Below are 27986 nucleotides of genomic sequence, written 5' to 3' on the forward strand. Positions count from 1 at the left end.
TCAATTTTAAAAAATTAACCTTTTTTATTTTAAAATACTTGTAGTCACATGCAGGTGTAAGAAGTGACACGGAGAAATCCTGGGTACGCCTTCTCCAAAGACATCTCGCAAACTGTGGTGCAGTTTCACAAACAGGATGCTGACACTCCTACTGTCCGCCCATCTTGTCCAGACCTCCCCTGTTTTCCCCGTACATGTGTGTGCACTTGGTTCCATGTTTAAACATCTTATCACATGTTTAGGTTTGTGTATTTACCAGCAGTCAGAATACAAAACAGTTCCACATCGCTCTCCTGTTGCATTATAAATACTGCCATTTACCGTTTTCAGTAACATCTATTTCTCAGAGTGAGGCACACCTAGAACAGCTCCCAAAGGCCACTTTCGGTCACTGCACCCTTGGGTGCAGGGGGCCGGACACGCGGTGGCGCGGGTTGGGGTCCCCCAGGCCCTAGTTCGCAGTCCACGGTCAGTGCTGAGGTTCCGAGACGAGCACCCTCCCTTTTCCTGACTTTTCACGCCAACCCTTCTTCGGTGTAGTTTTAGGTTAAGATTCAGATGGAGATTTCGGCGTATCACGTGCAATAAGTACAAGCGACAGCGCTTACACTCACATCACGCGCACAACCTTTCCCCGCCCAGATCGCCCCCCTTAGCTGCCCTCGGCTCTGGAGCAAGGGCGGCCGTAAGCCCCGCCCCCGGCGGCCCGTCCGGGATGGCGCCTGCGCAGACCTGGGACAGGGCGGGGCCTGGGCGGAGCCTCTGCGCGAGCCGCCGTAGGCCACGCCCCCCGCCCGCGCTCGATTGCTCCTGTCTGGCGGCGGCAGCATGGCGGCGGGGGCGGTTGGGGCGGCGGCGGCGGCGGTAGTGGAGGTCGGCTCACCCCAGCAGTTTGAGGAGCTGCTGCACCTCAAAGCCAAGTGAGCGGGGCGACGGGCGGCCGGGGTGAGGGTCGCGGCCGCGGCGGGCGGAACGGCTCGGCCCGGCCTGGGCGGAGTGGCGGGCGCGGCCCCCGGGCCATGGCTCCCGCCGCCGGCAGAGGAGCGGCGCCCGACCCCCGATCCCGGGCCAGACCCCGGCCCGCCGGGCGCTCGCAGGCCCGGGTCCCCACCTGCCCGCCCGGCCCCAGCCCCCGGACGTGGCGACGCGGTGACCGAGCCGGGAGCGGGAGGGGCGCGGAGACCCCTCTGCGGCGGCGCCGCCCGCGGTGAGGGAAGGCCCGCCGGGGTCGGGGCTGCGGGGGCGCCTTCCGCCCTTGGGAAGGACACTCACAGGGCGGCCCCGAGGCCTCGTTGGGGACATAGGGACCCGGCCTGTCCGAGTGCCCCCCGGGCAGGGCTTGCGGGTGCGCTCGCGGGCCCCGCGGCGATACTGCCCCCGGCCTGGTAGGGTTGCGGGGTCCTCCGTCCCCGGCCTGGGAGGTTCCGGGCGGGGAGACGGTGGGTGGCCGGGGAGCGAGCTTCAGCGTCGGTGGCCAGCGAATCCCGGGCACGTTTCAGACCCGGCCTCAGTTTCCCCACCGCGAGCCGGGTTGGGCCAGGGCCCCGCTCAGGCCGGGGGATGAGAGGAGGTGGCACACGCGCTGCCCAGCACGCGGGAGCGCTCGGCGCCGGCCCTTCGTGCTCCGTGCCTGCGGGCAGCTCACAGGCGGGACAGGCTATGGCCTGGCCCGTGTGGCTCAGTGGGCAGCGGCCGGTGCACCAAGAGGCGGCTGGTTTGACTCGCCGTCAGGGCACATGCCGGGCCAGGCTTGACCCCCGGTAGGTAGGGTTGTGCAGCAGGCAGCCCATGTATCCATCCGTGTTCTGCTCTTACATGGGTGTTTCTCTTTCTCCCTCTCCCTTCCTCTCTCTAAAAATCAATAAAAATATTTTTTAAAAGAAGTTTGGTAACCTATTTTAATTTTTAAAAAATATCATCATATCCCATGTCATTAAAAATTCTTTGACATATTTAACATAATCTTAATGGCTTTATTTTGCTATATGACTATTAAAAACTATATTGTTGGACCATATATAGGCATATATACATATATTTGTTTGTTAATCCTTATCCGAGGATATTTTTTCCATTGCTTTTCAGAGAGAGAGAGAGAAAGAGAGAGAGGGAGAGAGAGGAAGGGAGGGAAGGAGGGAGAGAGAGGAACATCGATGTGAGAGAGACACATTGACTGGCTGTCACCTGAACCCTCCTCGACCATGGAACCATGGGCTGAGAGTGAACCGGCAACCGAGGTACGTGCCCTTGACCAGGAATTGAACCGAGAGCAAGGGCCGACGCTCTAACTACTTAGTAACACCAGCCAGGGCTGGGCAATGTTTTTAGTTACTTGCTATGTGAAATAATAGGGAAGTATTTGTATACATATACCTTTGTCTCTTTAATTGTGTTCTTAGGATAGAGACTTGAAAGTATAAGAAATTTCTGAAAGGTTCCAGTTTAATTTTACCCAGCAGGATATTTCACTTTATCCTTTTTATCATTGAACTAGAGGCCCGATGCACAAAAGTCATGCAAGAGTAGCCCGCGCCCCCCGCCCCCCCCCAGACACCCGGGACCCAGGCTTCCCTCTCAGCCCTGGCTTCGTCCAGAAGGTCCTCCGGTCTAATTAGCATATTACTCTTTTATTATTATAGATATTTTGATCTTAAAATATTTTTTCAACTTAGTTAAAAGTTGAAATATTAACTTACTATAATGAAATGCCCAGATCTTGTTAGGTGCGATGAATTTGGCAATTGGGTGGATACACACAAGTAACCATCATTTAAAACAAGGACAGAGCCCCGGAAAGTGGACTCTGCTGTGAATGGAGTCACACAACTCCCTGTCTTGTGTCTTGTTCTGCTCAGTATGTTTCTGAGATTCATCCATGTTGTTGAATGTCTATAGCTGGTTCTTTTTTATTGCTGAGTAGTAGTCCATTGGATGAATTTCACAGGCTCTCCAGTTTGTGCACTTTGAGTTCTTTCCAGGATTGGGCCTTTATGTCCAAGGCCACTATGAACATTCTTGCATGGGTTTTTGCGGGGGTTCGCTTCTCATCTCCCTACACCTTAGGTCTTGGGGCTCCAGCCCCCTTATCCTCTGCAGAGGCTCATGTGGGAGGGTTCTGAGGGGCCAGATAGATCACTTCTGGCCTGCATGCCAGCAGCCAGAACGCAGACCCAAACAGCTGCAAGGAAGACGGAACCGCAGCCTAGCTGCTGTCCCAGAGGTGGAGGAGGCAGTGCTGGAGGACACAGCGTCTCTGGCCCAAACCCTGAGGCCTCTACTTGCACCTGCCGCTTCCCCCTCTGCTGATACAATGGTTGGGGCCTCACTTAGTGTGTCCTTCCCACCTTGGGTGGGTCTTCCTGGAGAGCCTCCTGCTCCCCTTGCTGTAGCTCCCCTCAGCATCCGTCCTCTCTCTGCCCCCTGCCCGCCAGTTTCCTTGGTGTCAGCAATGACTTTGCTTCTTACCTGGGAAAACAGGACTTCCAGAGCATCTCCCGAGCTCTCCTTCTACTGTCCCTTCCCCAGCACTTACACATTGTTTGTGGCTTCACCCATTCTCGATGCCTCTGCTTCTGGCCCAGGGGAGACAGCCCCTCCTCTCAAGGTGGATTCCTCTAGATCTCCCTCCCCTGCCGCCTCTGCGGCCTCGCACACTCAACCCCGTGGTCTTCTTCAGCTTCTCCCCTTGTCCCCTCACACAATAAACCGTCCAGGCTTTCTTGTATTAATAAAACCCATTCCTACCTGGCCAGTGTGGCTCAGTAGTTGAGCGTCAACCTATGAACCAGGAGGTCATGGTTTGATTCTCGGTCAGGGCACAGGCCTGGGCTGTGGACTCGGTCCCCAGTGTGGAGCGTGCAGGAGGCAGCCGATAGGTGATTCTCTCTCATCATTGATGTTTCTCTCTCCCTCTCCCTTCCTCACTGAAATCAATAAAAATATATTTAAAAAACAACCCATTCCTTCATCCTGTCTTTGCCTCTGCCTCATTGTTTGTTTACAGCCAGATCTCATAAGAGCGGAGTTCTAGCAGTCTGCCTTTCCTCCTCTTCAGTCCCCCCACGTTGCCGTGGGACCGGCCCTGCTACCACTGGAATCCCTCCCCGTTGCTGGCTGTCCTTCCTGCTGAGCTGATGGCTGTCACCTCTTTCTTCTTGGCTCTGGGAGGCCCTCTAACCGTCCGGTACCTTGGCCACTACCTGGGCGCCTTTTCCGCCACCTGCCCTGCAGCTTAGTATGGAGGAGCCCGGAGACTCTGGCCTGGCCTCTGTCCCTCTGTGTGGCTGCGCATGAGGCCAGCACTGACTGTTCCCAGGTCTGCAGGTCAAGTGCAGACTTCTTTCCTGAGCTCCAGACCATCACATCACAAACAGCATTAGACTCCCTTTCCTCTCAGGTTGGAGGCTTCTGTACCAGGATCTGCACTCGGCCAGAAACTCCAGACTGTGCCTCCACTGTCACCAACTCCTGCCCCTCCCGTCTCTGGAACCCCAGTGCCTCCCTTTGCTTCCGTTCTCCCGACACTGGGTGGTGGGCTCCTTCTCACCCAATTCACTTTAAGTAATTCACTATTATTTTCCTTGCCCTCAGGTTAGTTACCCTTGGTTCCTCTCTCCATGTAACATATTTAAAACATGTTTTCTTCCCGAATTTTCAGATCTTTTTTGTTTGTTTTGTTTTGTTTGTTTCTTCGTGGTTTTTTGTTGTTGTTGTTGGGGGATTATATTTGAGCTTAGAATTCTATAAAACTGTAGGGTTTTTCAGTTGGATATGAAGATAGACAAAGTTATCTTTGGCAAGATAATTTTATATGAGAGTAGTTGATAGATATATACAGAGATTCCTAAGAACTTCATCAACAGTTTATTAATCTATTCTGTTTGTCCATACTATCAATTTTTAGACAATCTTTGTAGCATAATATAAAAAGTATGTCTTTGTAAAAAGCAGTTCAATTTTTTCCATGTTTGCTGCTTGCGTGCTTTCATTTTCAGTATTTTATTCCTGTTTCTATGGTTACATTATGCCCCTTCATCATAGTTCTGTTTGAAAAGGTAAAGACTATCATTAACAATAATCATGCTTCTGCAGTCGTTTTTTACGAACATAGTACCTCAGCTACAGAAATCTGGTCTGCACCTTTCCTAAGGGTCAGAACGTGTAGGTGACTTCCATGACTCTTAATTAAGGTGAGGAATATTCAGAACCACTTCGTGTGAGCTAAGTATTGACTAAGAAATACTATTAACTTGAAAATTCACCTGGAAGATTCCCGAGACCTTGCAAGACCTTCTATCTTAGTCTGTGTTTAATACAATGAAATTCTAACAGAACAAAAAGATTCAGGCAGTTCTCGTAACTGTGGGGAAGACTTGAATCTATATCAGTATCTGCTTATTTCTAAAGATACCATATCTTTAAAACTGCATTTTACTTATTTACAGGTCCCTCGTTGTGGTCCATTTTTGGGCACCATGGGCTCCGCAGTGTGCTCAGATGAACGACGTGATGACAGAGTTAGCCAAAGAGCACCCCCAGGTTTCGTTTGTGAAGGTATTTCATGCTCCGCGTCATGTCTTTTAGGAGTTTATATGAACTAATGTGAAAGGAATTCCACATGCTTATAATTGAGGTTGGAATCTGTTATTTTTGTAGTAAACTATTCTTAAAAATCTTAAAATAGTTTTGCATCTCTCTAGTATCAGGAGTGTAAAACTCACCACACTTTCCCTACATGTGTGTGGGGGCGGACAGGACCAGTACAGAGCAGGATGGGCCACGGGGAGATGCCTGTGAGCAAAAGCAGACTAGATCATTGTGATTTTAATAAAGGAAAAGTATTAGCAGACACATTTCATGGAGCAGGTAGGTGTGGTGTGGAAAGTGATTGAAGAAAGGGCGTCCCAGGTGCTGGGAGCCGGGGGGTTGGAAGCGTTGCTCTCCGGGGTTGGCGGACCTGCAGGAGACACCGAAGGTTTTTCTGACTTGTCAGGAAGCAGAGGACAAAGGAAGCCAGTCTCTTGCTTTCTGTGTTTGTACTGAGTTTCACATGCTGTACATTTGCAGTATCTCTTGGATGGGTAAGTAGTAGGAAAGTGATAATTATGGCTCACTTGGTTTAGCACACATAATATCATTCAGGACTTAGTACTGGTTTAGACAAAAGGCTAGCATATGAGTTGAGAGTCTTAGAAATGAATTATTGGGAAGGCAGGCACACCCTATATTCAAAAGCCTGGATCTTTAGGATTTAAAACAAACTAAGAAACCAAAGCCTTATTTCTTACAACCAGAATTTATTAGTTCATAAGACATGTTGACAAGTATACCTGTACATATACATAGAGTTAAAAATGACATCAGCTGGGTTTGTATGCCAGTGGATATATAAATTGAAAACAGAATTTGGACAGGCTAATTCATTTGTACAGCAGGTGTATAATTTATCAGACAGTTTCTCTATAGATAAGTGTGCTCTGAATAGGTATTGCAGTTAGGTGGCTCAAAAATCAAAACTGAAAAGCTGTGTTGAGCAGGCTCATCACACGCCTTCCCATCAGTCCTGTTGTCCCCCCATAAGTAACTGCTTGCATTAATTTTGTATGAATCCTTCTTTATGCAGATAGAGCAAGTGTGAATATAATGGCTAGCTTTTTAAAATTTAAGGACTTATTAATGTAACCTTAGAATGTCACCCTAAAATGTCCAATATAAATAATGGAAGTGGAACATTAAAACTGCATGTTTGGTCAGTGATAAAAGATAAGGATTACAAGTGAAATGAATGATTAAACATTTCAATCATAAGATTAATCAAGGTGATGGTAATTGTTGTAAGCCTGCTTTTATATGTATAATGTTACTGGTGTAGGTAGCACATTGTTCCTGGCTGCCATCGGAATGATTTATTTAAAGTGACGATACAGTTACTTCTCACATTGGTACCAGACTTGGCAGTGAGACTTTAAGTTGTTCAAGTGCTTGAGTGTCTCAGCCAGCCAAGGTCGGGAAGCCCTTATCTGCGGGAGATACCTGAGCCCGACTGCATCTGCCGTTCCCAGGGCGGTGACAGTGTGGATGCGTCGCTCCTTCTCTAGCACCGGTTTTCTTTCACTGGACATCAAGGAGGGCAGAGGCAGTGTGCATGGAGCTTGTGAGGTGGATTGTTTAAAAGGCTGCAATGGCTGAACCCTAGTGAGCAAATGAGAAATGAGATTGGCGAGACCTATTGGCATTTCCTAGTAAGAGAGGCATGTGGTTCATTCTAAAACAGCTGGCTTGTTGAGAGCTTTTTGAAACTTCTGGGCTATGGAAACTGATGTTCTGTTACCTCTGTGTCTTTTCATTTGATTTCTTAGTCTTTTTTAATGACTGCAGTAGTTTGGCATTTTTGACATATGAAATATGGAGATTAGTCCATTCTGTGACTTAGATTTACAGAATCATTATGTAGGTTATCTTAAGCTTGATATTTTTAGTAGTTTGATGTAAAATTTTGTGACCACCAATAATTTCTTATTTTATAGATAATGGTAAAATATACCTGAGAAAAGTTAGCATGCTTTTTTGGTCCAAGTTTTGCTCACTGGAATAGGTTGCTGAAAGGCAAGGCTTTCCCATTATTGAGTCCTCGTTTCCTGGACTGCTGGTGTGGTGATGATGAAGGGCATGCAGGTCCTCCTGGCGCTATGTTTATGCCCATGGTGGTCCACTTGCCTGGATCGGCCACCAAGTTTGGTCAGATCCTGAGGTTCTCATGCCTACAAGGGCTTTGAGTTGATACATGAGTTATTTCTATTGCTAAGCCTCATAGAAATCTATTTTTATTCAGAATAAAATTAAAACGTTCATTAAAATGTCAAATGCTTTTGCTTTTCAAATTATGTAAAGTTGGTTTGCTAGCACTAACAAAAATGGGAATACATATTTATCATTTAATCAATTGTTGGGTAGATAAAATCTTTGAAGATGAAGTGCCTGGTAGAGAAGATGGGAAGAAGAAGAATTATACAAGTTTTTTTAGGTGATGAACAAATTGGGTTCCCCTAGTCATATTCAAAGTCCAAATCAAATCCATGTTTTTTATAGGCGTGGCAATTTTTGGTATTTTATATTTTATTTTATTTATTTTATTTTTAAAAATAAAAATGGTCTATATTTAAGGTGTCTAACATAATGATTTATATCAAACCATTTTATATGAAGTCGTTCCCATGGACCCCTGTGGCCTTTTTTGCGGGGGAGGGTCTCTGAACTTAGTCTGTGCCGTTGGTTGGACTATTAGTCAGGGAACATCTTTAACTCCTGTTTTGATTGGTTTCTGAACTAGATGATGGGTGCCTGAGGTGGGAGCCTATACCCTGCCATTTCTTAATTGCTTTCCCTTGTGCAGGTGGTGGCTCCCACCTCCCATGCCAGCCTCTCTCTCCGCGCCCCCAAGTTTAGTACGTGCACTGATGGCTGCTGGGCCGTGGGTACTGTGCAGTGCACTTGGGTACAAAAATTCTCCAAGTCAGACTCATCAGCCACCTGCTTGGTGAGATTTTCTACTGTTGCATTTCATTTAGCATTAATCTTGTTGGTATAGTAGCTGCTGTACTTGCATTTTATGTTCATTATAACTTCATGTTGTAAAACCAAGGGTACAGAAGGAGTTAATATACAGACATTAGTATTTTCTGATTTAAAAAAATAGGAATATTTATAGTTTGATTTAATCTTAAATGTGCAACCATCTTAAAGATTCAGCTCACGTTGTTTAGTTTTGGAAGCTCTTAACAGTCAGTATAGATCATCTCTGGAGCCTGCATGTTTAATTCTCAATGTCTGTGCAGTTGGTGTAAGCAGATAACACAGGGCAGTCTCCAGGTCACCAACTGGCTGTGCAACTAGGTACCAGCTGACCAGCTGAATTCCTGTTTTTCTCTGTCGGAGGATATTCACCAGTTTCCTTGGCATCTTATCATAGTAGAATTTATTTTTTAGGAACTCTAAAAATGCTCCTCAGATAATTCTAGTAGAATTGTTAAATCTTAAGAATATCCTAGTTTTTATCTGTGTTGTTGTGGTAATAAAAAAAACCCAATGAATATAGTTTATTAGCTGTTACTGCACTCACTAAGTTTGGCAAAAATCTTTAAAAAGTTATCAAAAATGTTAATTTAAATATCTATTTTGAAATTTATATCTGACTGTCTGACAAAGAATTTGAGTTTGAAAAATTTCCCTGTACTGTCAACATGCCATGAGTAGAAAGAAACCTCTGTTTGAGGTTTAACAAAAAGTCCCCGAGTGTAGGTTTAAACGTTCCCTCCTCAACCTTGGAGCCTCATTGCCACCAGTGGCAATTTTTATATCCTTTCTGAGCTCAGCTGCTTATTAACTGTGTGTCTTTGGACAAGTTACCCTGTACCCAGCCACCTGTAAAGTTGAGGTGCCATGCTGCATACCTGTCCAGGTTGTAAGTAGACTGGGCACGCTTACGTAGAGGGCCGTCATGACTTGTGACACAGAGTAGGTCTGCCATGAAAGATATCTGTTATCCATCAAGGATATCTGTGGTCTCTTCTGAATGTAGATCATTATTAAATATTTATATATTTAGTTTCCATTTCCATTATTGTAACTCATGTTTTACATTCAACAAAAATATTTCCAAAGAATTTTAGTGCTGCAAAGGTTTTTGAACTTCAGCTGCCCTTGACGCCTGGAGAGTGGCTGTCCTTCGCTGGGACTCCTGGCCCATGGCCCATGCTCAGCAGGATTTGCCTGTCGCCATTGCCTTTGTCTTTGTAGGATTGGTCTCCGGGGCCCCTAGTGGGGAGGCACACGTAGTGATCCGGCTTCAGCAGGAATGTTAGAGGCTTATTTGCCTCCCAGAAGCGTGGTCAGTAAGGTACCCTACTGGGACCCAGGACTGTGAGAAGAGACCACTTTTAAAAGCATACAAGACTTTGGTTTTATGCATGTTCTGGGTTACGACCACATTATCTTGTTTCTACTTAGTGTAGCCCTTCTATGGATTTTACTTTTCTGTTAGAATCCAGTCGTACCACAGCTGGGGATCTGGTGAGCCTAGCTCAGTGATGGCGAACCTTTTGAGCTCGGCGTGTCAGCATTTTGAAAAACCCTAACTTAACTCTGGTGCCGTGTCACATATAGAAATTTTTTGATATTTGCGACCATAGTAAAGCAAAGACATATTTTTGATATTTATTTTATATATTTAAATGCCATTTAACAAAGAAAAATCAACCAAAAAAATGAGTTTGCGTGTCACCTCTGACACACGTGTCATAGGTTCGCCATCACTGGCCTAGCCCAGTGCCCAGTGCCCAGTGTGTGGTGGGTACGCCACAGATCTCAGTCAAAAGACAAAAGATAATGAACTGCCTTTGTGGTCACCTTGTCTGCTCCTCTCTGGTCTGACTGCGGAATTGTGGGAAAAACAGCACAGATGTGTCCACAACTTTAGAGTCTGTTCTAAAGAGTTGCCTCCCATTGCTTAGTCTTCTCTTTGTTCTTTTTTCACTTTTATTGGACAGCTGATGTTGATTTAAAGTGTATATAGTTTTTCTCATAAACACATTTAAAAATGAAAATAATTAAAAATATTGTTTCAAAAGGGTGTTCTAGAGAAAAAACAGAATTAAGGTAGTAAAAGAGCACCCAAGAGCATATGAGGTGGGAGAATCAAACCAAAGACAAATGGCTGTGCCTCCACCATGTCAAGGTTCATTTGCGTAGATATGCTGGATTGGTTAAAGCTCCGGCTAAAAATAGTGTTTCAAGCCCAGTGGAAATCTTTTACTCTTGGACAAATGCAGGAGTTATATTTTAAAAACTTTTAACAACGTAATTTATCAATAAATTTTATTTCCTACAGGTATAATGTAAATACAGGTTTTTATTGGTTTTAAAAAGTTTATATTACATTGACAGTCCTATGAGGGAAAGATGCAATATATCTCGGTTTTTCTCAAAGTGCACTGTTTTTAAAGTCTTACATAATAGCTTATAGTAATTGTGTTTAATTATTGGGAGATTGTGTGACTTAATGTGTTTGAGATTCGTGCATCAGCTATCACACGGTGTCTTGTTGAGGGGAATTATCACACAGCGTGCACTCATCTCATTTCACAGGCATTCAAATGGGCGCAGATACCCGAAGCCAGAACCTGCAAGGTATCTGCTTCGTGCCCAGCAGCCTTGCAGGAGTTAAAAGTAAAATTTATCAGACATCAATAGTTTATTGAAGAAATACTCCTTTTTGCTTCATAATTTGCAGAAGGCTGCAACTGTCAGTCATGATGTACTGCCTCTTGAAATTAGTCAATAGAGCAAACAGCAAGAATTGCTGTGGGCAGAAAATAAGCACTGTAATCATGACATAACTGGGGTCAGTGATTTATGGATTTCAATATAGTAGTAGCTGCATATGATTGAAAATTTACTAGGTCACTAGTGCACCAAAAATTTTATTCACAGCCTCCAGGCATCTTTTGAAATGTGCAACAAAATAAAAACCTCTGAACCTGTTTTGACACCGCAGACTCAGTGGATGACATGCCAGCCCAGTGAGTCTCATTTAAATGTAAATGTGTCATAAACTTTTGTACTACACTCTTTAAAAAACGTCAACGACTAGAAGGAATAATGCATGTGAAACTGATTTACATATTGAAGTTGTCAAAAAGGACCCTTTTATAATCAAGCTTAAATTCTCTTATTTTAAAGTTGGAAGCCGAAGCTGTTCCTGAAGTATCTGAAAAATATGAAATTAGTTCTGTTCCCACGTTTCTGTTTTTCAAGGTAAGGATAAAGCTGGCACAGAGCGTCTCCTCTGCCCTGGGCCGTGGGGTTTCTGTTTTGGTTTCTTTACCCTCTCCCTGACCCCTGAACATTCCCATTGGGTTGTTCCTGGCTTTGTCCCTACTCGTAGTCTCAGTGTTTGCTTGTCCTGGGGGTCCTGGAAAAGGGACATGGCTTGGAGGTCCAGCAACCAGAACTGGAGCTTCTTGAGAGCAATTTGGATACCTGCTGTAGACCCACAGTGTTTCTGGCGCTGGGCCAGAAGTTGGTTGCTAGGGCGGTGTGGACGGAATGAAACCGCGGGCTGGCCCTGCTTTGATGAATGATTCCTTTATGAAGCCATGCAGAGCTGTCCTTAGGGTCCCCTGGGTGTGACCCCAGTCCCAGATGCCTCCTTTATACTTAATAAAGGACGCATCCCAGCCAGAGTGGGGAAATCTTTCTGTTGTAGGTGAGATGGGTCTGGCTTGAGTTTGAGATGTGGTGATGTTTACAGCCAGCCCAGTGAGTCTCATGTAAGTGCAGATGTGTCAGAAATTCTTGTACCGCACTCTTGAAAAACATCAACTACTTGAAGGGATTTGATATTTGAAAATTTACAGATGTTTTCCTAGTATGTTCCCAAAAAGGGAAGAAAGAAAAAAAGAACAATTAGTTATTTCTAAAATTGAGATGCATTGCAGGCAATTGGTAGTCAGATTTCTAAAAAGTTTTCCAGTAATAGTGTTGACCGCTTTAAAAATTGGCTAGAACTATGGATTCATAATTGTTATAATTTTGGAGCCTAAAATATAGAGGTGACGGAGGAATGCCTCACATACTAAATGAGTTTTTTAACTTTAGAATTCTCAGAAAATTGACCAATTAGATGGTGCACATGCCCCAGAGTTGACCAAAAAAGTTCAGCGACATGCATCTGTGGGCTCCTTCCCACCCAGTGGTAGTGAGCACCCCAAAGAAGACCTCAACCTTCGCCTGAAGAAATTAATTCATGCTGCCCCCTGCATGCTGTTTATGAAAGGGACTCCGCAGGAGCCGCGCTGTGGTAAGACGCTGCTGTTCAGATCCTGTAACAAAGGGGCCTTCACCAGGATGGGTCAGCGAGGTGCCCACGCTGTTTTCAAGCTGTGCCGTCCTCCTGTGCTTGGGTTTACACACCTCCAGAAAGTCAGGACGGTTCCAGCTCCCAGTGGGTTGGGCCATTACTTGGGTCATGTGAATTAGTTTGCGCTAGAGACTCAGAATATTGGAACCAAAAGGCATCTTAGGAGTCATCTAATTCAGGATCGTTGTTGCTTGCGTAAGTACCCAAAGGTGTGAGGGCAGCGTGCCCATGGCCTGTCTCCTGGTTGTGGAGCTGGGATCAGCTTCTAACTGCCCATTGCCGGGCCCCTGAATGGGCTTCCTGCCTGTTCCGTTACCTTTGCTGTTAACAGCCGCCCTCTCCGCCCTGGCACCCCCCTTTTACCCACCTCCTCCAGATGTAGCAGTTCACAAGCTCACTGAGCTCTGCTAGTGTTCCCATGTCTGCCCTGCTACTGCTGCCTGCCTTGTCTCCAGCATCTAGTGACTGTATTACCCATTGCTGTCATTTCCAATTTTTAGTTTCTGCTAATTTAAAGATTCCTAATTCTGTGTCTTAGAGTCACTCTTATTTTCTGAACCTCATAGCTGCTTGTGATTTTGTCGTTAAGTAAGTTTTATAGTTATTAGACGCCTCTGGTATGGGGCTTCTGTTGTTTTCTTTGTACTGTGCCTCGCAGAGCAGTGATGCTGCATAATTGAGCATTTAATGCCTTTTGACGCGCTGCTGAGAATCTGAGTATTGGTTTCAACTGCATAGGAGGGACTTTGTTAGGTGGGTGCTATTGGTGGGATTACTGGCTGTCTAGAGTGACCATGAAAATAGCCAAGCTTCCAAATAAATTCAATTGTAAATTCTTCCCTATGTGGTTAGCAAATTACATATTAAATTATGAAAACGTCTAGTTGAAAAATAAGGTTTCATGATGAATTCTATCCTAAAAAGATACAAGAAAATCATTTCTTTATCTCTCAGTTCTACTTGAACAATTTCCTTGCCAACATCCACATATCAGGTGGCCTGCTGCGTATGTACTGAAGCCAATGTGGTCTGTCCCCGTCTGCCCCCGAGCTAGCTGCAGCAGCCTCGGGCAGTCTGTGGGAGGTGCTTTGTTTTCAGTGGAGGGTGCCCTGGTTTACCCTCTGCCATCAGGCATGAAAGTCATTCCTGGCACTTTCTGTGGTGACAATAACAGGACTTAGAACACCAGCCCAGTCACTCGAAGTCTAGAGTGCTGCAGAACTGGCTGCCGAATGTGGGTGAACCTGTGTGACAGGTTAGACTGGGTGAACCTACAGAAAACCAATAGAAGTTCTCCTCTCTGGGATCGAGCAGTAGCATTCTCTTCATCTGTGCTGGACGAGAACCTAAGGAAACTGGCAGGTGGGCTGGCTCAAGCTGGAGGCACCGGAGGGGAAGGCCAACTGGATGTCACGACAGGTGGGCTGTGGTCCCAACTCTGCCCCTTGCCACCTGCCTTGACAACTGGAGGTGCAAGTCAGTCTCCCTTCTGTGCCTCCATTTCTTCCTCGGCGGAGGTGGGAGTGGGAGCCAGTCTCGGAGATCCTTTCAGCTCACTTAGAAATAATCCTTCTTCTTTCCTTTCACGTCATTAGACTGCCTTTATGATGTATTTATGGCTATTTTTATGTTAACTGTCTGAGTGGCATTTAGAAGACTGTACAAATAACAAGTTAGAATAAAAAAAAGAAGCTTTAAAGCATTTCAGAGCAATCTGAAAACACGATTAATTATAGACAGATATTCAAGATCTAATTAGGAAATTAAAAGATTTTTAGATACCAAGGATTTAACAAATTTTATTCTTTATAATTTTTATAACTACATTTTTTAAAAAAATGTATTTTTCAACGACATTTGACATTCAATATCGTTTTGTCCCTCCCCCCCCCCCCCCCGATATTTCAAGTACCTATAACTACATTTTAAAAAGGCTTTTCTACTTCCTGATGTTTGGTTTTTGCTACATGCCTTTCTGTCCCATATAGGAAATAGATCATTTCACGGTGCTGGTATTCTCTAATAAAATACCCACCTGAGGATGAATTGGGAGATGTTTTATTTGCCTGCCCATTAACTTCCTTCATCAGCTCTGCTTCCATTGCTTGCCCATTTCTGTGCGCACTGCGACACAAGCTCTTGATCTTCCAGTGTTTCGTAGAGGATTGTGTACCACTTCCGCCCTCCTCCTTCCTGAGCCTGTGTCGTGGGAAGTTGTTTTGCTCCTCTCTTAGCCTCTTCGAGGTGAAGCCTGGGCAGAGCCTCCTTTGTCGTGGCTATTGGCTGTGTGGACTCGGGCGGCTGGTACTTCTGTGTTTTGCACTGAGTTCACTTTGAAAGCATTCCCGTCAGTAATAACCATGGCTCCCTTTGATGCCGTGGCTTTTTGATTAGCTGGCTCCCACCTCACTTTTAGTTAATCAGAAAAAACGTGAGGGAGTAACACCATTTTGTATCAAGGAACCTTGAAAGCTGTTTCCGGGTCTGCCCTGGAGTCTCCTTGTTCTCAGCCCAGCCCTGCACGGCTCACGTCTGTCTTCCTAACCTTCCGTGCGCTCTGTCTGCGGAATCGTAGTGTGTTGCGAGTCTGACATGTCGATAGGGGCTCAGTCGACAGGATTAGGTTGTCATTCTGTGATCCTAGGAAGACAGGACACAGAGGGCCCTCGTGTGTTAGGGGGATGTTTATGAAGCACCGAGCTGTACATCCTTTTAAGCAGAATGTAAAATCCTCGAACATGCAGGTTCATCAGACACAAAAACATGGGAGGTTCAGGAGTGTTCTTTCGGGTTTCATTGTTGTTAGTGATGAAATGTGGCAGTTTGGCTTACTATTCACGGCGTCTGTCGTGGTAGAAATGACTACAGGTAGAAAGAGTGATTCTGTGGCAGTTAAACATGCATTTTCTACTTTTAAATATCTTTATTGCACGTGCGCATGCATGCATGCATTTTTCTTTAAAAAAGTGTGTGTAAATATTTTGTTATTAGAAGAAAGCCTTCTTACTATTTTATCCTTAAGCATAACATTTCCAGTCTGCCACTTTAACCCTTAAAAATGAAGCACTACCAATCAATCTTTCTGGTCTGCATGTAATTGCCTGAAGCTAAAATAAAGCTCTTTCTCAGCCAGTTACAGTAGAAATGAGTTAATATATTGGCAACAGAATAACCATCAGCCATCAGCCGTTAGCTGTTTACTAATGAACTCCCAGATGAATGAAAAAATTTCAGAGTCAGTGTTTTACTTCAGGCTGTACATGAACTTAACACTTCAGTTGTAGAAAGCAACTTCTATGCTATACAAATAAATATAGGGGGCAAAAGGAGGTTTACAGTTGCTCATATGGAAAATAATACGATGATAAATAAATAATAATGCAGGAGTAAACTGTGTTTCCTGTACAGCTGTAACCCCTTTTGTCCACCCTGTACTGGTGCTGCTGTCAGGAGGCTGCGGGCTGGGAGATGTGTGGTGCTCACTAGTAGATCCACACCTTGGTAGTAAAGGTGCTTTTGCATGGCATCAGGTAGAGCCTGATCTTGAAATAATCTTTTCTTTGTTTTCTTGCTTGCTTTATTTTCTTTCTTTGTTAATCCTCACCGGAGGATATTTTTCCTATTGCCTTTTTTTAGAGAGTGGAAGGGAGGGAGGAAGGAAGAGAGAAACATCAAGTGAGAGAGACACATCAATTGGTTGCCTCCTGCATGCACCCTGACCTGGGCCGGGATTGAACCTGTAAACCAGGTATGTGCTCTTGATGGGGAATCAAATGCGAGATGGCTCAGTGCTCAGGCTGATGCTCTAACCACTGAGCACCCTGGTCAGGGCTGGGAATAATCTTATACTGAATTTTATGATTCGTTTTTATTTACAAATAATTGCGAGTATTGAAAACACTTGGGAAGAATTAGCTTACAGAAAGAAGAATATCCTCTTTTCAGACAAGAATAATCGGGTTATAAAAGACTGACATTCACACTCTTATTCTTCAGTGCTAATGTCATCCTAAGAAAAGGATGTCAAAAAAGTATGGAACAAAAATGTGTCACTAAATATAATTAAATTATGGAGCATAAGATTGTCACTATAGTGTAGAGAAAAAAATCACATAACGTACTTTGGGGAATGTAAATAGTTTAAAAAAAGAAACTGCCATGTTATGACACCAGATGAGAAAGAGCTCCCTCAGTTTATTGACAGTTCATATATTATAACAGGGGGTAGCTTTGAAACCCAGTGTGCAGAAGTATCCCTTTTAGACTACACGGAACACATTCACTTGCTTTTTAATTTCTCCTGTTTAGAGGTGGCAAAGATTAAGAACTGCTGAAATGGTTACATGGGAAGTAGTAATGGGCAAACTGAACTGGGTCTCCAGTATGGCCAAGTAGTAGTTAAAAATAACTGTTGTAGAGCTCTTCCCTCCACCAGTGTCGATTCTCACAGATGCACACAGCAGAGCGGGCAGGGTCAGTCCCGGCGTCCAGGTCAGTCCCCTGATTGATGGGCCAGGGCTTGAGGCTCTGCTTTTTGGCTTGTACTGTTTCTTTTACAACAAAAAAATGTGCCTGATATCGAAGAGGAACTTTGATAAACACAAACACACACACACACACATTTAAAAAAATTCACAAGTGTATTAAAAAGTTAAATCATGTGAACATGTGGAATGTGGTTCAGCAATAGATAAGAGGTTCTTGGAATTTGTTTTCTCTGCACACTAGTCAGCCATGGTTATGAAATCACTGGTAAGATAGAGGCAGACATCTGTGGTTAGTAGATATATGTACTCCGAATTTCAAGTGGTGTGTGTGTTTGTGCAAGAGAGAGAGAGAAACTAAGTTTTTTGTTTTCTTTTTCTCTATTCAGGTTTCAGCAAGCAGATGGTGGAAATTCTCAACAAACACAATATTCAGTTTAGCAGTTTTGATATCTTCTCAGATGAAGAAGTTCGTCAGGGCCTCAAAACCTATTCCAATTGGCCCACCTACCCCCAGCTCTATGTGTCTGGCGAACTCATAGGAGGACTCGACATAGTGAAGGTTAGAATTGGGAAGGTGTACTGGTACCGAGTTTTCAGTTAGAGGGCAGTTTCTTGAGTGCTGGACTAGGTCCAAAAAGTAAGTTTCTTAAGAACGTCTCCATTTAGCAGGCTCAGTCTGGCACCTCTGCAGGGCATCTCTGATGAGATGATTGTGACTGGCATTCTGTGCTAGGGTGTGGCCAGGACTTACCTGCAAATGCTTCCTTCAGCTTAACCTGTGTTTATTTCAGGAGCTGGAAGCATCTGAAGAACTAGATACAATTTGCCCCAAAGCCCCCAAATTAGAGGAAAGGTAAGTCTTTTAAGAGTTTCAAATAGTCTGTCGTTATTTTTAAAAATATTTTTTAAATTCTCAGCCTTTGCATTGCCTTTCTGTACAGAAATCAGAGATGTGTCTCATATGCCAAGTTCATCATTCTGCTGTTTGCAGTCAGACAAGTCATGCTCACTCAGGAAGGTGTGATTTGACTGGGGAGTGTTGTGCATCACTTTAATGACTAAGTGGAGGATATTCTTTGTTTTTATAGAAATGTTATTGCTACAATGGGATGGGCACGTTGTAGTTGTCTCTGCATTTCTGAGCCAGGATCCAGCTGTCTTGATGTCCAGGTTTTAGTCAGGGCTCTGGTCCTGGTGTTTTCCGACACGGGCCCTGGTGCTGCTGCTGTCACCGTCCCATCGGAGCACTGGCGTGGGCGTGGGGGAGCCGGTGCTGTGTGTGCAGTGTGCAGTGTGCAGTGCGCGGGCCACGCGGCTCCCCGCTGCCTCCGAACCCTGGGAACTGAGCATCCGGGGAGACTTCGGAGCCGTCACATCCGCCCGACTCGTCTTATGAAGCATCTCAATCAGCTTTTAGACATTTTATCTTATAGAAATTTTGGGCTTTGGCCTGTAGGGAGACTTAAAGGAATTTTTATTGTAATAAATATGAATTAATGTAGAGGTTTAAAAAGGAATTTCTTTTGAAGTTTAGTGGCATACCAGCCATTCATTGCTGGGGATGGCTGGGCTTCAGTTTGTGGGTAGAACTGCTCCATGTCATTGTGTTGCCATTTCAAATTTTGAGAAATTTTTAAAAAAATATATTTTATTGATTTTAGAGAGGAAGGGAGAGGGAGAGAGAGACAGAAACCTCAATGATGAGAGAGAACCATTGATTGGCTGCCTCCCGCATGCCCCCTACTGGGGATCAAGCCTGGGCATGTGCCCTGACCAGAATTGTACCGAGGACCCTTCAGTCCACAGGCTGACGCTCTATCCACTGAGCCAAATGGCTAAGGCAAGAAATTTTAAGTGTTTAAAAATAAACACCTGATTTACCTACCCTTGATTAATGAAGTAATCCTTATAAACAGTATTCCTTCTATGTCAAGCCAGCCTTTAGGTGGCACATTTTCTCAAATGATTTACATCCTTTCTTGCCTTTTTGGTAAGAAAGTGGTGCCCTTGTCCCTTTGTTACTCTGGGGTCCTCTGCTGAGAGCTCGGGCGGCCCCGGAGGCTGTGTGGCCTCAGGAGACTGCTGTGCACCTGCTCTGCTGGGGTTTGCTCTTTGTTTGCTCTCTGTTGAATGCACCCGAATCTCTGTGGTCAGACACCAAGGGATGGCTGGCTAGAATTACGTCGGAATTAAGTTCAGTGTATTTTGAGTAATAATTTAAAGGGCTCCTGGGAGGAAAAGTGCAGGAGCCAGAGTTCCTGGGCTTGGTGACATCTGTTGGGGGTGGGGGGACAGAGGGACCTGTTTTGCTTCCCTGAATGCAGGTGGTGGTTACTAGGTGAGAGATTGGGATCAGCATCATGTCGTTTCTTACTGTTTTTTGTTTGTTTATTTTGAGAATTAGCTAATCGCACTCTGTTGAAAGTGTACATGACAGCTTTGTGCGTGATTCGTGGTTCCATTTGTGACAACTTTATTCTGTGAGGAGATTTGGAGCCACCACGAAGGATCCAGAGAACCAGGGGCAGGAGGAGAACATGGTGATGGGGCCACCATGGGGCCTAGAGGGTCTTCCGCAGCCACTGTCCCCACACTGACTGTTCCTGAGATCTGTTTCTAGGCTCTAGGCTAATATGCAGATGGTGCGCATTCTGACAGCAAGTTAGCTCCTGGTGCTTGAAAGATTGTGCGAAATATTCAGCTGGAGTTAAGAGGAGAGCATTTGATTTTAGCAGGTGGTGTTAGTGGTGTTCCAAGACGTAGTGCTCCCCTCAGGGGTGGCCTTGTGGGCCCTGAGCGTGCGGAGCCCTGCGCAGCCTCAGGAGGAAGGAGACATGCAGGATGGAGCGCTGGAGGTTCCGGATGGGCCCCTTATCGAACAAGTCCTTATTGAACTGGGTATTATTATTTTTTTAGAACTGTGAGTTGATGGGCTTAAATTGCAACTTGAAGGAACATTCTTTGCCTTAAAAAGCCACATTGTGTTTTACAGTGGCTTAGGGAGAGAGTGAAATAAAGGGAAATGTCAATGCATTTGCTTGTTTAATGCCATTCAGAGCTGCGAACCATCATCCTGCTATCCCTCAGCATGCACGTTGCTCCTGAAGCGCAGCGAAAGTGGGGTTTAATAATTGAGCTGAGCCGTTTCATATCAATTTTCTCTCCTTAGGCTCAAAGTACTGACAAATAAAGCTTCTGTGATGCTCTTTATGAAAGGAAACAAACAGGTAAAGAACTCAAAAATGGTTTTACTTGTAATTTCTTTTGATGGTAACATGTGCAGCAAGGGGACACTTACCAGCTTTTTCCCAGCGTTGGCTAATGGAGCTGCGGAGGCACCAGGAAGTTATCTGGGCCTAATTGGTGCTTGTGGACACCAGACCCACTCATCTGCGTGTTCTGACTGTCCCGGCATCGCACGCAGTGGGGTGTGTTTCTTTCTGCTGCCAGACTGTCAGCTCACAGGTCAGCAGTGTTCTCACTTCCTGGTCTGGGAGTTGCTGTCGGGACCATGACTTAGTCCACAGAGTGCAGTCTGGTCACTGCTTCCTGGGCCCAGGAACCTCATGGGTCTCCGGTTTGTGGCTTTAGGCCATCCTGGAAATGTAACCCCTGCTGCCACCTGTGTGCTCAGTGCTTGTGTGATGAATGAGTGAAATTGTTTCGGCAGTTTTTTTCTTTTCTGTAACTGCATATTCCTATTTTTCTACAAAGAGAGTGCTTAGTGTTCATCAAATCCTCAAAGGGTCTGCCCCTCACTGGCTAAGAACCACTGACGCATCCGACTTCCCTCTAAATGCCGTTTCGCTGTGTGGTTCCTCTGGTGTCAGGGCGGTTGTCACCTGTGGCAGGTGGTTCTTGGAGCTGCTCTGCCCTCACTTCACAGAGCCTCGCCTTCCCTTGGTGCACAGCCTGGTGCCGCCCGCACAGCGCCTGCGAGCACGTGGTTGCCATCACTGTGGAGTTAATATAGCTAATACAGGGACACCAACTATCTTACATAGGAATCAGTTCATACAACTGTTACAATGAAAGCAGGACAACTAGGAAAATGGTCAGATAAATTCCAACATGTGATCCCTGGATGAGGACCTAGACTCTTTGGGCCACTGTATTTATGAAAACAAAATAGAGGACGCTAGTAATTCCCAGTAGTGAAAAGCCATCTTTTCTTTTTGGTGATTATTTTTATTCTCAAAACACCCCCCCCCCCCCCCCCCCGGAAGCCCAGACAGTATTCATGCATTTTGGGAACATAATTATTAGCGCCATTAAGGTGTTTGTGTGGCCCCAAGTCTTCCCTCAGGATTGAGGGGATTTGAGATTCTGTGCATGAAAAATGTGTAAGATTTCCATAACCTGAAAAAAGTTTGGAAAGGAAAAGGATGGAACAGGAAAAGGATGATGATGGCGAAAGGTTGAGTATTGAGATGGCCTCCGTGAGTGACATCTCAGGAGAGCGTGGGGGGTTTACTCGAGGGACTTCTGACCACAAAGATAGAAGCTACTAGACACACGCCCTCCCCTTGGTTACAGACCGAAGTGAATCTGTGGGGGGGGGGGGGGAGTGCGTTTGAGCCGATGTCTCCGGGTCAGTACTGGAGGTGCCCCTGAGCCCTCACCCGTCTGACTGCCCTGTGATGTGAAGGGCCCTGAGGCTCGTCCTCACCCACCAGCTGTCCCAGGACAGAGCGTGAGGGACAGCCATGCCGTGGGCCGTGGGCTGTGGGGAAATGCCATGCATCTTCACTTTTTCTCTTTGCGTTTAGGAAGCTAAGTGTGGATTCAGCAAACAGATTCTGGAAATACTAAATAGTACTGGGTAAGTCAGTCTTACTTTTAAATGGTCTGTTTAAGAAGTTCTAACTTTTCAGTTATATCTAAATCCATGCATTTTTATCTAGTATTGTTGTTAACTGGTTTGTGAATGCTTTAAGTTAGATTACAACAGAATGTTCTGGCCAATGTCAAACTCTCCTGGTAACATTTCTCAGGCAACAATGAAATAACTATTTGTCTACTTTCCTAGAGGAAAGTGAATAACTGAGTTCTTACCAGGCATAAAGATATTTTGGAGAAAGTGAATTATGGGTGTTTTAATTTTCTTTAAAAAAATTTTAGTGCCTAATTCGTCCACAGAGCAGATGGGGTAAGTATTCAGGTCGATTATATGGATCTGAGGAGGAGGGTAAATTACATGCAAGGTCCTTGCTTTTCATCTCTGCTCAGTGATAAGCTGTCAGGTGAGAAAATTGTGATTGATTTTTATGGTTAAAAACAACCACTTTTATATGTCAATTATACCTCAATTTAAAAAATTAAAACAAAACCACTTGGGGATATTTACACATGTTTTATAGAGTTTGTCATGTGTTTTTGCTTATTTTTTTTATTTCACAATTGCTTTTTAATACACGTTTTCTAACCATAGCTTTAAATAGATGAGGGAGCCCTATGAAATTATAGGGAAAGTAATCTTTGAAATAATTTAGACATTCTTGGGGAGAGTTGAAATAGTCAAATAGTACAGGTTTACGTACAATTTTAGGGACATGAAAAGAAAAAGGATAGATTTCTTAGAATGATTGTGACATTTCACAGGGCAGAGTCTGGTCAGCCTGTCCTGTGTGTTGAGACTCCTGTTCACTCTGCGGAGGATGGAGGACAGCTGGCTTGGTCTTGGTCCTTATTTTTATGGCCCTTCCTCTGTCTGCCCTCGGCCACAGCTCCACGGAGACACACTCAGTCCACTCCTTCCTGGCCGCAGCCTGTCCCTGGGGCGCCCTCTGCTTGTTCATGAGCCAGGACGTGACAGCTCGCAGATTTGGGAAGGGCTCCCTGCTTTCTGTCCTGTATCTGCAGTCCAGACCGGACGGGAGGGCAGTTCTTGGGGGGCTGGGCTTCCGAGGGAGACAGTGTCCCACGGCCCGAGCCTTGGTAAACAGGATGGCGCTGCGGTGGGCGCCCGTGGAGCCTCTGCGGCTCTGTATCGGGAACACACCGTGAACCCGGGGGTTCGTGGTGTGGAGAAAGCAAGCCCGGCTCTTTGTTCTCTCTCCTCTGATCTCCCGCTTGTCTTTTCCTTGCTAGTCCAGAGGAACTCGCCGCAAAGCCTGAGTCCCAGGTGCACGTTGAGGTGTGAACGGTCCCTTACAAAGAACTGCTGGGACCCTCAGGCCCATGCACCTGGGCTCCGGGCTCCCTCGGTCCCTGACAGGTGGCCTGTCACTCGCCCTTTTTATCAGACTGTGCAGCTGAAGATGTGCCTCCCTTAGTTCACCTGAAGGGAGACTCACCTCGTGTAGGTCCTTTTTGATTCCCTTTTGCTCTTTCAAACATCTCTTTTCTCCTACTTGCTGCTGGTTAATCCTGTCGTCTTTTTTGAGTATTTCTGCGCCATGGATAGTGTTCTGGGGAACTTGTTGACCAAGTAACCAAGGTTTCCCTTGAGGGTGCCCTCAGATTTTGTATGTGGCGTTTTCTTTGGCCAATTTTTGGACCTGCACATAGGACCCTCACGCCTGGCCACACGCCTGGCCTCACGCTGACTGATTCCCTGACCACTATGCAGGTAAAGCACAGCCCTGTCCTGGAGTCAGTCCATTCCCGTGTCGCAAGGCGGCATTTGCTGGCAGTGAGGGTGTCCTGGCTGGTGAGTCCCAGCAGCTCCGGCCCTGGCCTGCGGCATCTGAATGTTTCTCTTGCCCTTTAGGAGAAGGTCTGCTGGCCCCTGTGTAACCTCGTATTGCCTAAAGAAAAACTCAGACACGTTTGTGTCTTGGCATGGCTTATTCTGAATAGTACCCGACGGAGTAAGAAGTAAAATCATTTCCGTTTTTCTACAGTAAATTACTTTTGTTGACACCAAAATGGTTGATTTTCTTGACTATTTTAAAAACACAAAGTAGGTTTACAGTTTCTGTTTAGAACTGAATTGTCTGTTAAAACGTTTTCTCCTGTTGCAGTGTTGAATATGAGACGTTTGACATATTGGAGGATGAGGAGGTAAGTTCTGTCTTTATGTCCTTGGTCTCTGCGTCCTTTGCGCTGAGGGCAGGTGTCAGGGTTCCTGCTGTTTTCGTAGGTGCGGCAGGGACTGAAGACCTTCTCCAACTGGCCCACGTACCCGCAGCTGTATGTGAGAGGGGAGCTGGTCGGAGGGCTGGACATCGTTAAGGTGAGTTGCGCGCACCGGCGCCCTAAGACCGGGACATGAGAGTCCGTTTGGAACAGGAACTTTGGCTGTCCTGGCCGCCTTTCTCTTCTGGCCTCACCTCCAGGCACTTCTACACCATGTTACCCTGTCTGGGCCCTCGTACCTGGTCATCTCCCCGTCACTGCACTGTCAGACCGTCCTCACCACGCACCTGAGCCCCAGGCCCTGCCTCACGGTGGGGCCTGACCCGACACTGGCTGCTGCTCCGGGAGCCCCCGCAGCTCCTGAGCGAAGCCGCCAAGCCCAGTCTGGAGCGTGGTGCTCAGAGCAGCTCACACCGCGGCCGTGCTCCAGATGCAGTTTCCTCCCGCTGCACTGAGTCTAGTGGGACTTTCCTGCATGTTTTCAGCTTTTCCTCACCGCCGCCTCTGCTTTGGGTGGCCTCGCACGTTCCATAGTTCAGTCTGTTCTTTGTATCCATTAGGGTCGCTCTTGTCTGGGAATTACCTAGAGCCGTGGTCGGCAAACTGCGGCTCGTGAGCCACATGTGGCTCTTTGGCCTCTTGAGTGTGGCTCTTCCTAAGCCTTAGGAGTACCCTAATTAAGTTAATAACAATGGACCTATCTATATAGTTTAAGTGTAAAGAATTTGGCTCTCAAAAGAAATTTCAATTGTTGTACTGTTGATATTTGGCTCTGTTGACTAATGAGTTTGCCGACCACTGACCTAGAGTATTCCAGCTAGAGATGTTTGCTTCTGCTCCTGAAGTCCTTTAGACTCAGTGTGCCTTTAGACTCATATTGTTACAATTATTCTACTAGCGGCCCGATGCACGAAATTTGTGGAAGAGTCGGCCTTCGCAGCCACGGCTGCCTGGATCCTTCCCTCGCAGCCGCCCTGGCTTCGCCCTGGAAGGACGTCCGGTCTGATTAGCATATTATGCTTTTATCATTATAGATTTTCTCATGTTATTCTATTCCGACTCACATGCTCTTGGTGACAACAGGTCGTGGGCAGGAGGCCTGAGTCGCAGTGCCAGCCGGCCCTGTGGTCACTGCCTAGTTTCCTGACGGGAAACCACAGGATTGCTTAGGCCAGGCCAGGTCCCCGGGTCTCAGATGCTAGAAAATCGGTTCCTTCTCAGACTGTGAGCACGTTTCAAGGCCCCACTGTTTCTTACATGTCTTCAGGGATTTGCTCCTTCTTTGTTGGCTTTAAACTCTCGTTGAATTTTCACTGGCCATGGCTTTTCTTCTAGAATTTAAAGTCTAGAAGTGCGATTGCACCTGTGTGCTGCAGACACTACTGAGGAGCTGACACCCCACACTGGCCCCCTGTGTGACGGTGCCGGAGGGGGCGGCAGTGGTGGGTACGGCAGGGCCTGAGCAGGGGCGTGGCCAGGCCGCGAGCTGCTCCTGCGCCCAGGCCGTCCTCTGCCTGGACTTCCTCTGAGGTCACATCTCTGGCTTAGGTGGAAGGCAAGTAGTAAGTGGTACTGCTTCTAGTTACGTTGGAGAACGAAAGCTGTAAAGGCGCACTTTGTAACGTGAAGGAATCCGAGCAGGACCTGCGTGACGTCAGTGCTGTGGTGGAAGGTTCTATAGGCCGGCCTTTGCGTGCAGAGGCTGCAGGCTTTCGGGTTTGGCATCACACTTTCAGGTGAGCCAGGGAGGCATGTTTCTGCTAAACTGTCTACTCCTGGTGGGAAAAAGGTCTACCTTAGTAGCTTTTGAATAGCCCTGAAGCAACAGAAACAGATCTGCATCTGTTATTTTATACAGGGATTTTATTTTTGTGAAAAACAGTCTTCAGACCCCAAATTCTCTCGAGCCTGTTCTTGTCTGAATGTTTTATAGCCAGTACCTTAGCCATCGGTAACTCTTGGGAAGATGCAATCAATAAATCTCATTTAATTCTGCAGCTGAGCTGCACGGCAGCTTCTAGGTCTGCAACAGGGTGTTGGCCATATGCCTTGATGCTCACCTGCGGGAACATAGGAATTTGGGGATTTCTTCTTTGGGAAGATAACTGGGAGCAGCTCCCAGATCGGCATTTTGGTGTGTTTCTTGCAGGGCGGGGCTCTTCATCTATAGGTTAGTTAACACCGGGGTTACGTTCCCGGGGGTCTGTTCTGGCCTCTGGGAGCAGAGTGCTTGCTTCTCTGATGAATGGGTGATTGACTATATGGACTAGTGGTCAGTGACCCAGTCAGTCTCACGTCCTGACCATCTTAGCTGCTATGCAGTGTGGACTCAGTGAGTGTGTCTCAGCTCTGAGGGGTCCACTCTGGAGAGTGTGTGGAGTCCGAGCATTTAGATCTGGTCGCCCTTAAACTGCCCCTGAGGACAGTTGCTGTGCCAGGACTCCCGCCGGGCCAGCGCACTGCTCTAGTGCCACAGCCTGAGAGAGGCCTTGTCCCGTCAGGGGGGTCACAGGCCTGGGGAAGTAGGCGAGCTGTCTGCCATGTCAGCCAGGACGTCCTCCATCCGATCTACCCGAGGGCCGCTGGCCTCCTGGGGCGTGAGCTCGGGACAGCCTGCGGTGCTTTGGTGCAGCAGGGCGGCTGCTGTTCTGTGGGGGTGGATCCCAAGGCACCGCCGGCGGCTGAGAGCGTGGGACAGGGTCTCCCCTCCCAGGTCTAACCCAAGAGGAGCTCGCATGGGGCTATTGATTAGTGTTCAGGCTGCTTCATAAGAACCTGGCATGTTCCCTCAAATTAAACTAGAAAACTTGATCCGTCGGTCACACTTTAAACTTGATGGCTGTGTTCCAGCTTTTCTGGAGATTTCTGCAGCATGTGCTGGTTGCTGGCCGTTACGCTGTATTTACACGGCAGTGCGGTGGCGTTGCCGGGTCGGGGAGAGTGGCGCGGGCAGCAGGTGTCGGTGCAGGTGTGAGTGGACGCTCACATCGCAGTGCTTTTCCTTCGGTCGCTCAGTTTCCGCCTCTCTCTGTTGTATTGTGTGGACAGGAGGCCGTAGTGTTTTGTTCCAGTTGCTGGATTCGTTAATGCGGAGCCTTTTTCACCCGAACTTTGCAGTCTGACAGCGTCCTCTGAACGCCGTGGCTCCGTGCTTAGCTGGAGGTTGGCAGCTGGCGTTCCGTTTGGTTCTCTGGTACAGATGCAGTCTCTCACTGCATTGTTTTTCACAGGTGCCTGTCCATGTTGTTTCTTTTTTATTTCTAGGAACTAAAAGAAAATGGCGAATTGCTGCCTACACTGAACGGAGGAAATTAATAACAGCTAAGCGTGGTGCCCAACTCGTGCAGGAAATACTTCGCTACAGCCGAGCGGCTCGCGGCCAGGCCTCCCCACGGACGCAGGAGGAAAGGCCCCTCCCGTCGCTGTGTCCCACAAAGCCGTGCTAAAGACCTGTGTTACCATTTCCCCACCCAAACTAGAGCGCAATAAACCAGTGAAAAGCA

The 27986-nt window shown here is 46.5% G+C and overlaps 1 protein-coding gene across 1 annotated transcript; it reads left to right on the forward strand.

Moving 5' to 3' along the window:
- Positions 1–807: 807 nt before the first annotated feature.
- Positions 808–27986, forward strand: GLRX3 (glutaredoxin 3). Its single transcript, XM_070432111.1, has 11 exons — positions 808–920; positions 5445–5553; positions 11737–11811; positions 12655–12856; positions 17790–17962; positions 18195–18256; positions 20573–20630; positions 22173–22225; positions 24369–24408; positions 24488–24580; positions 27748–27986. Exons 1-11 carry the CDS (start codon positions 829–831, stop codon positions 27796–27798), a joined length of 1008 nt encoding a protein of 335 aa, XP_070288212.1. The 5' UTR covers positions 808–828; the 3' UTR covers positions 27799–27986.

Source organism: Myotis yumanensis, unplaced genomic scaffold, assembly GCF_028538775.1.
Source record: "Myotis yumanensis isolate MYYU_CA2020_CCGP unplaced genomic scaffold, mMyoYum1.0.hap1 SCAF_13, whole genome shotgun sequence".
Classification (NCBI taxonomy): Eukaryota; Metazoa; Chordata; class Mammalia; order Chiroptera; family Vespertilionidae; genus Myotis; species Myotis yumanensis.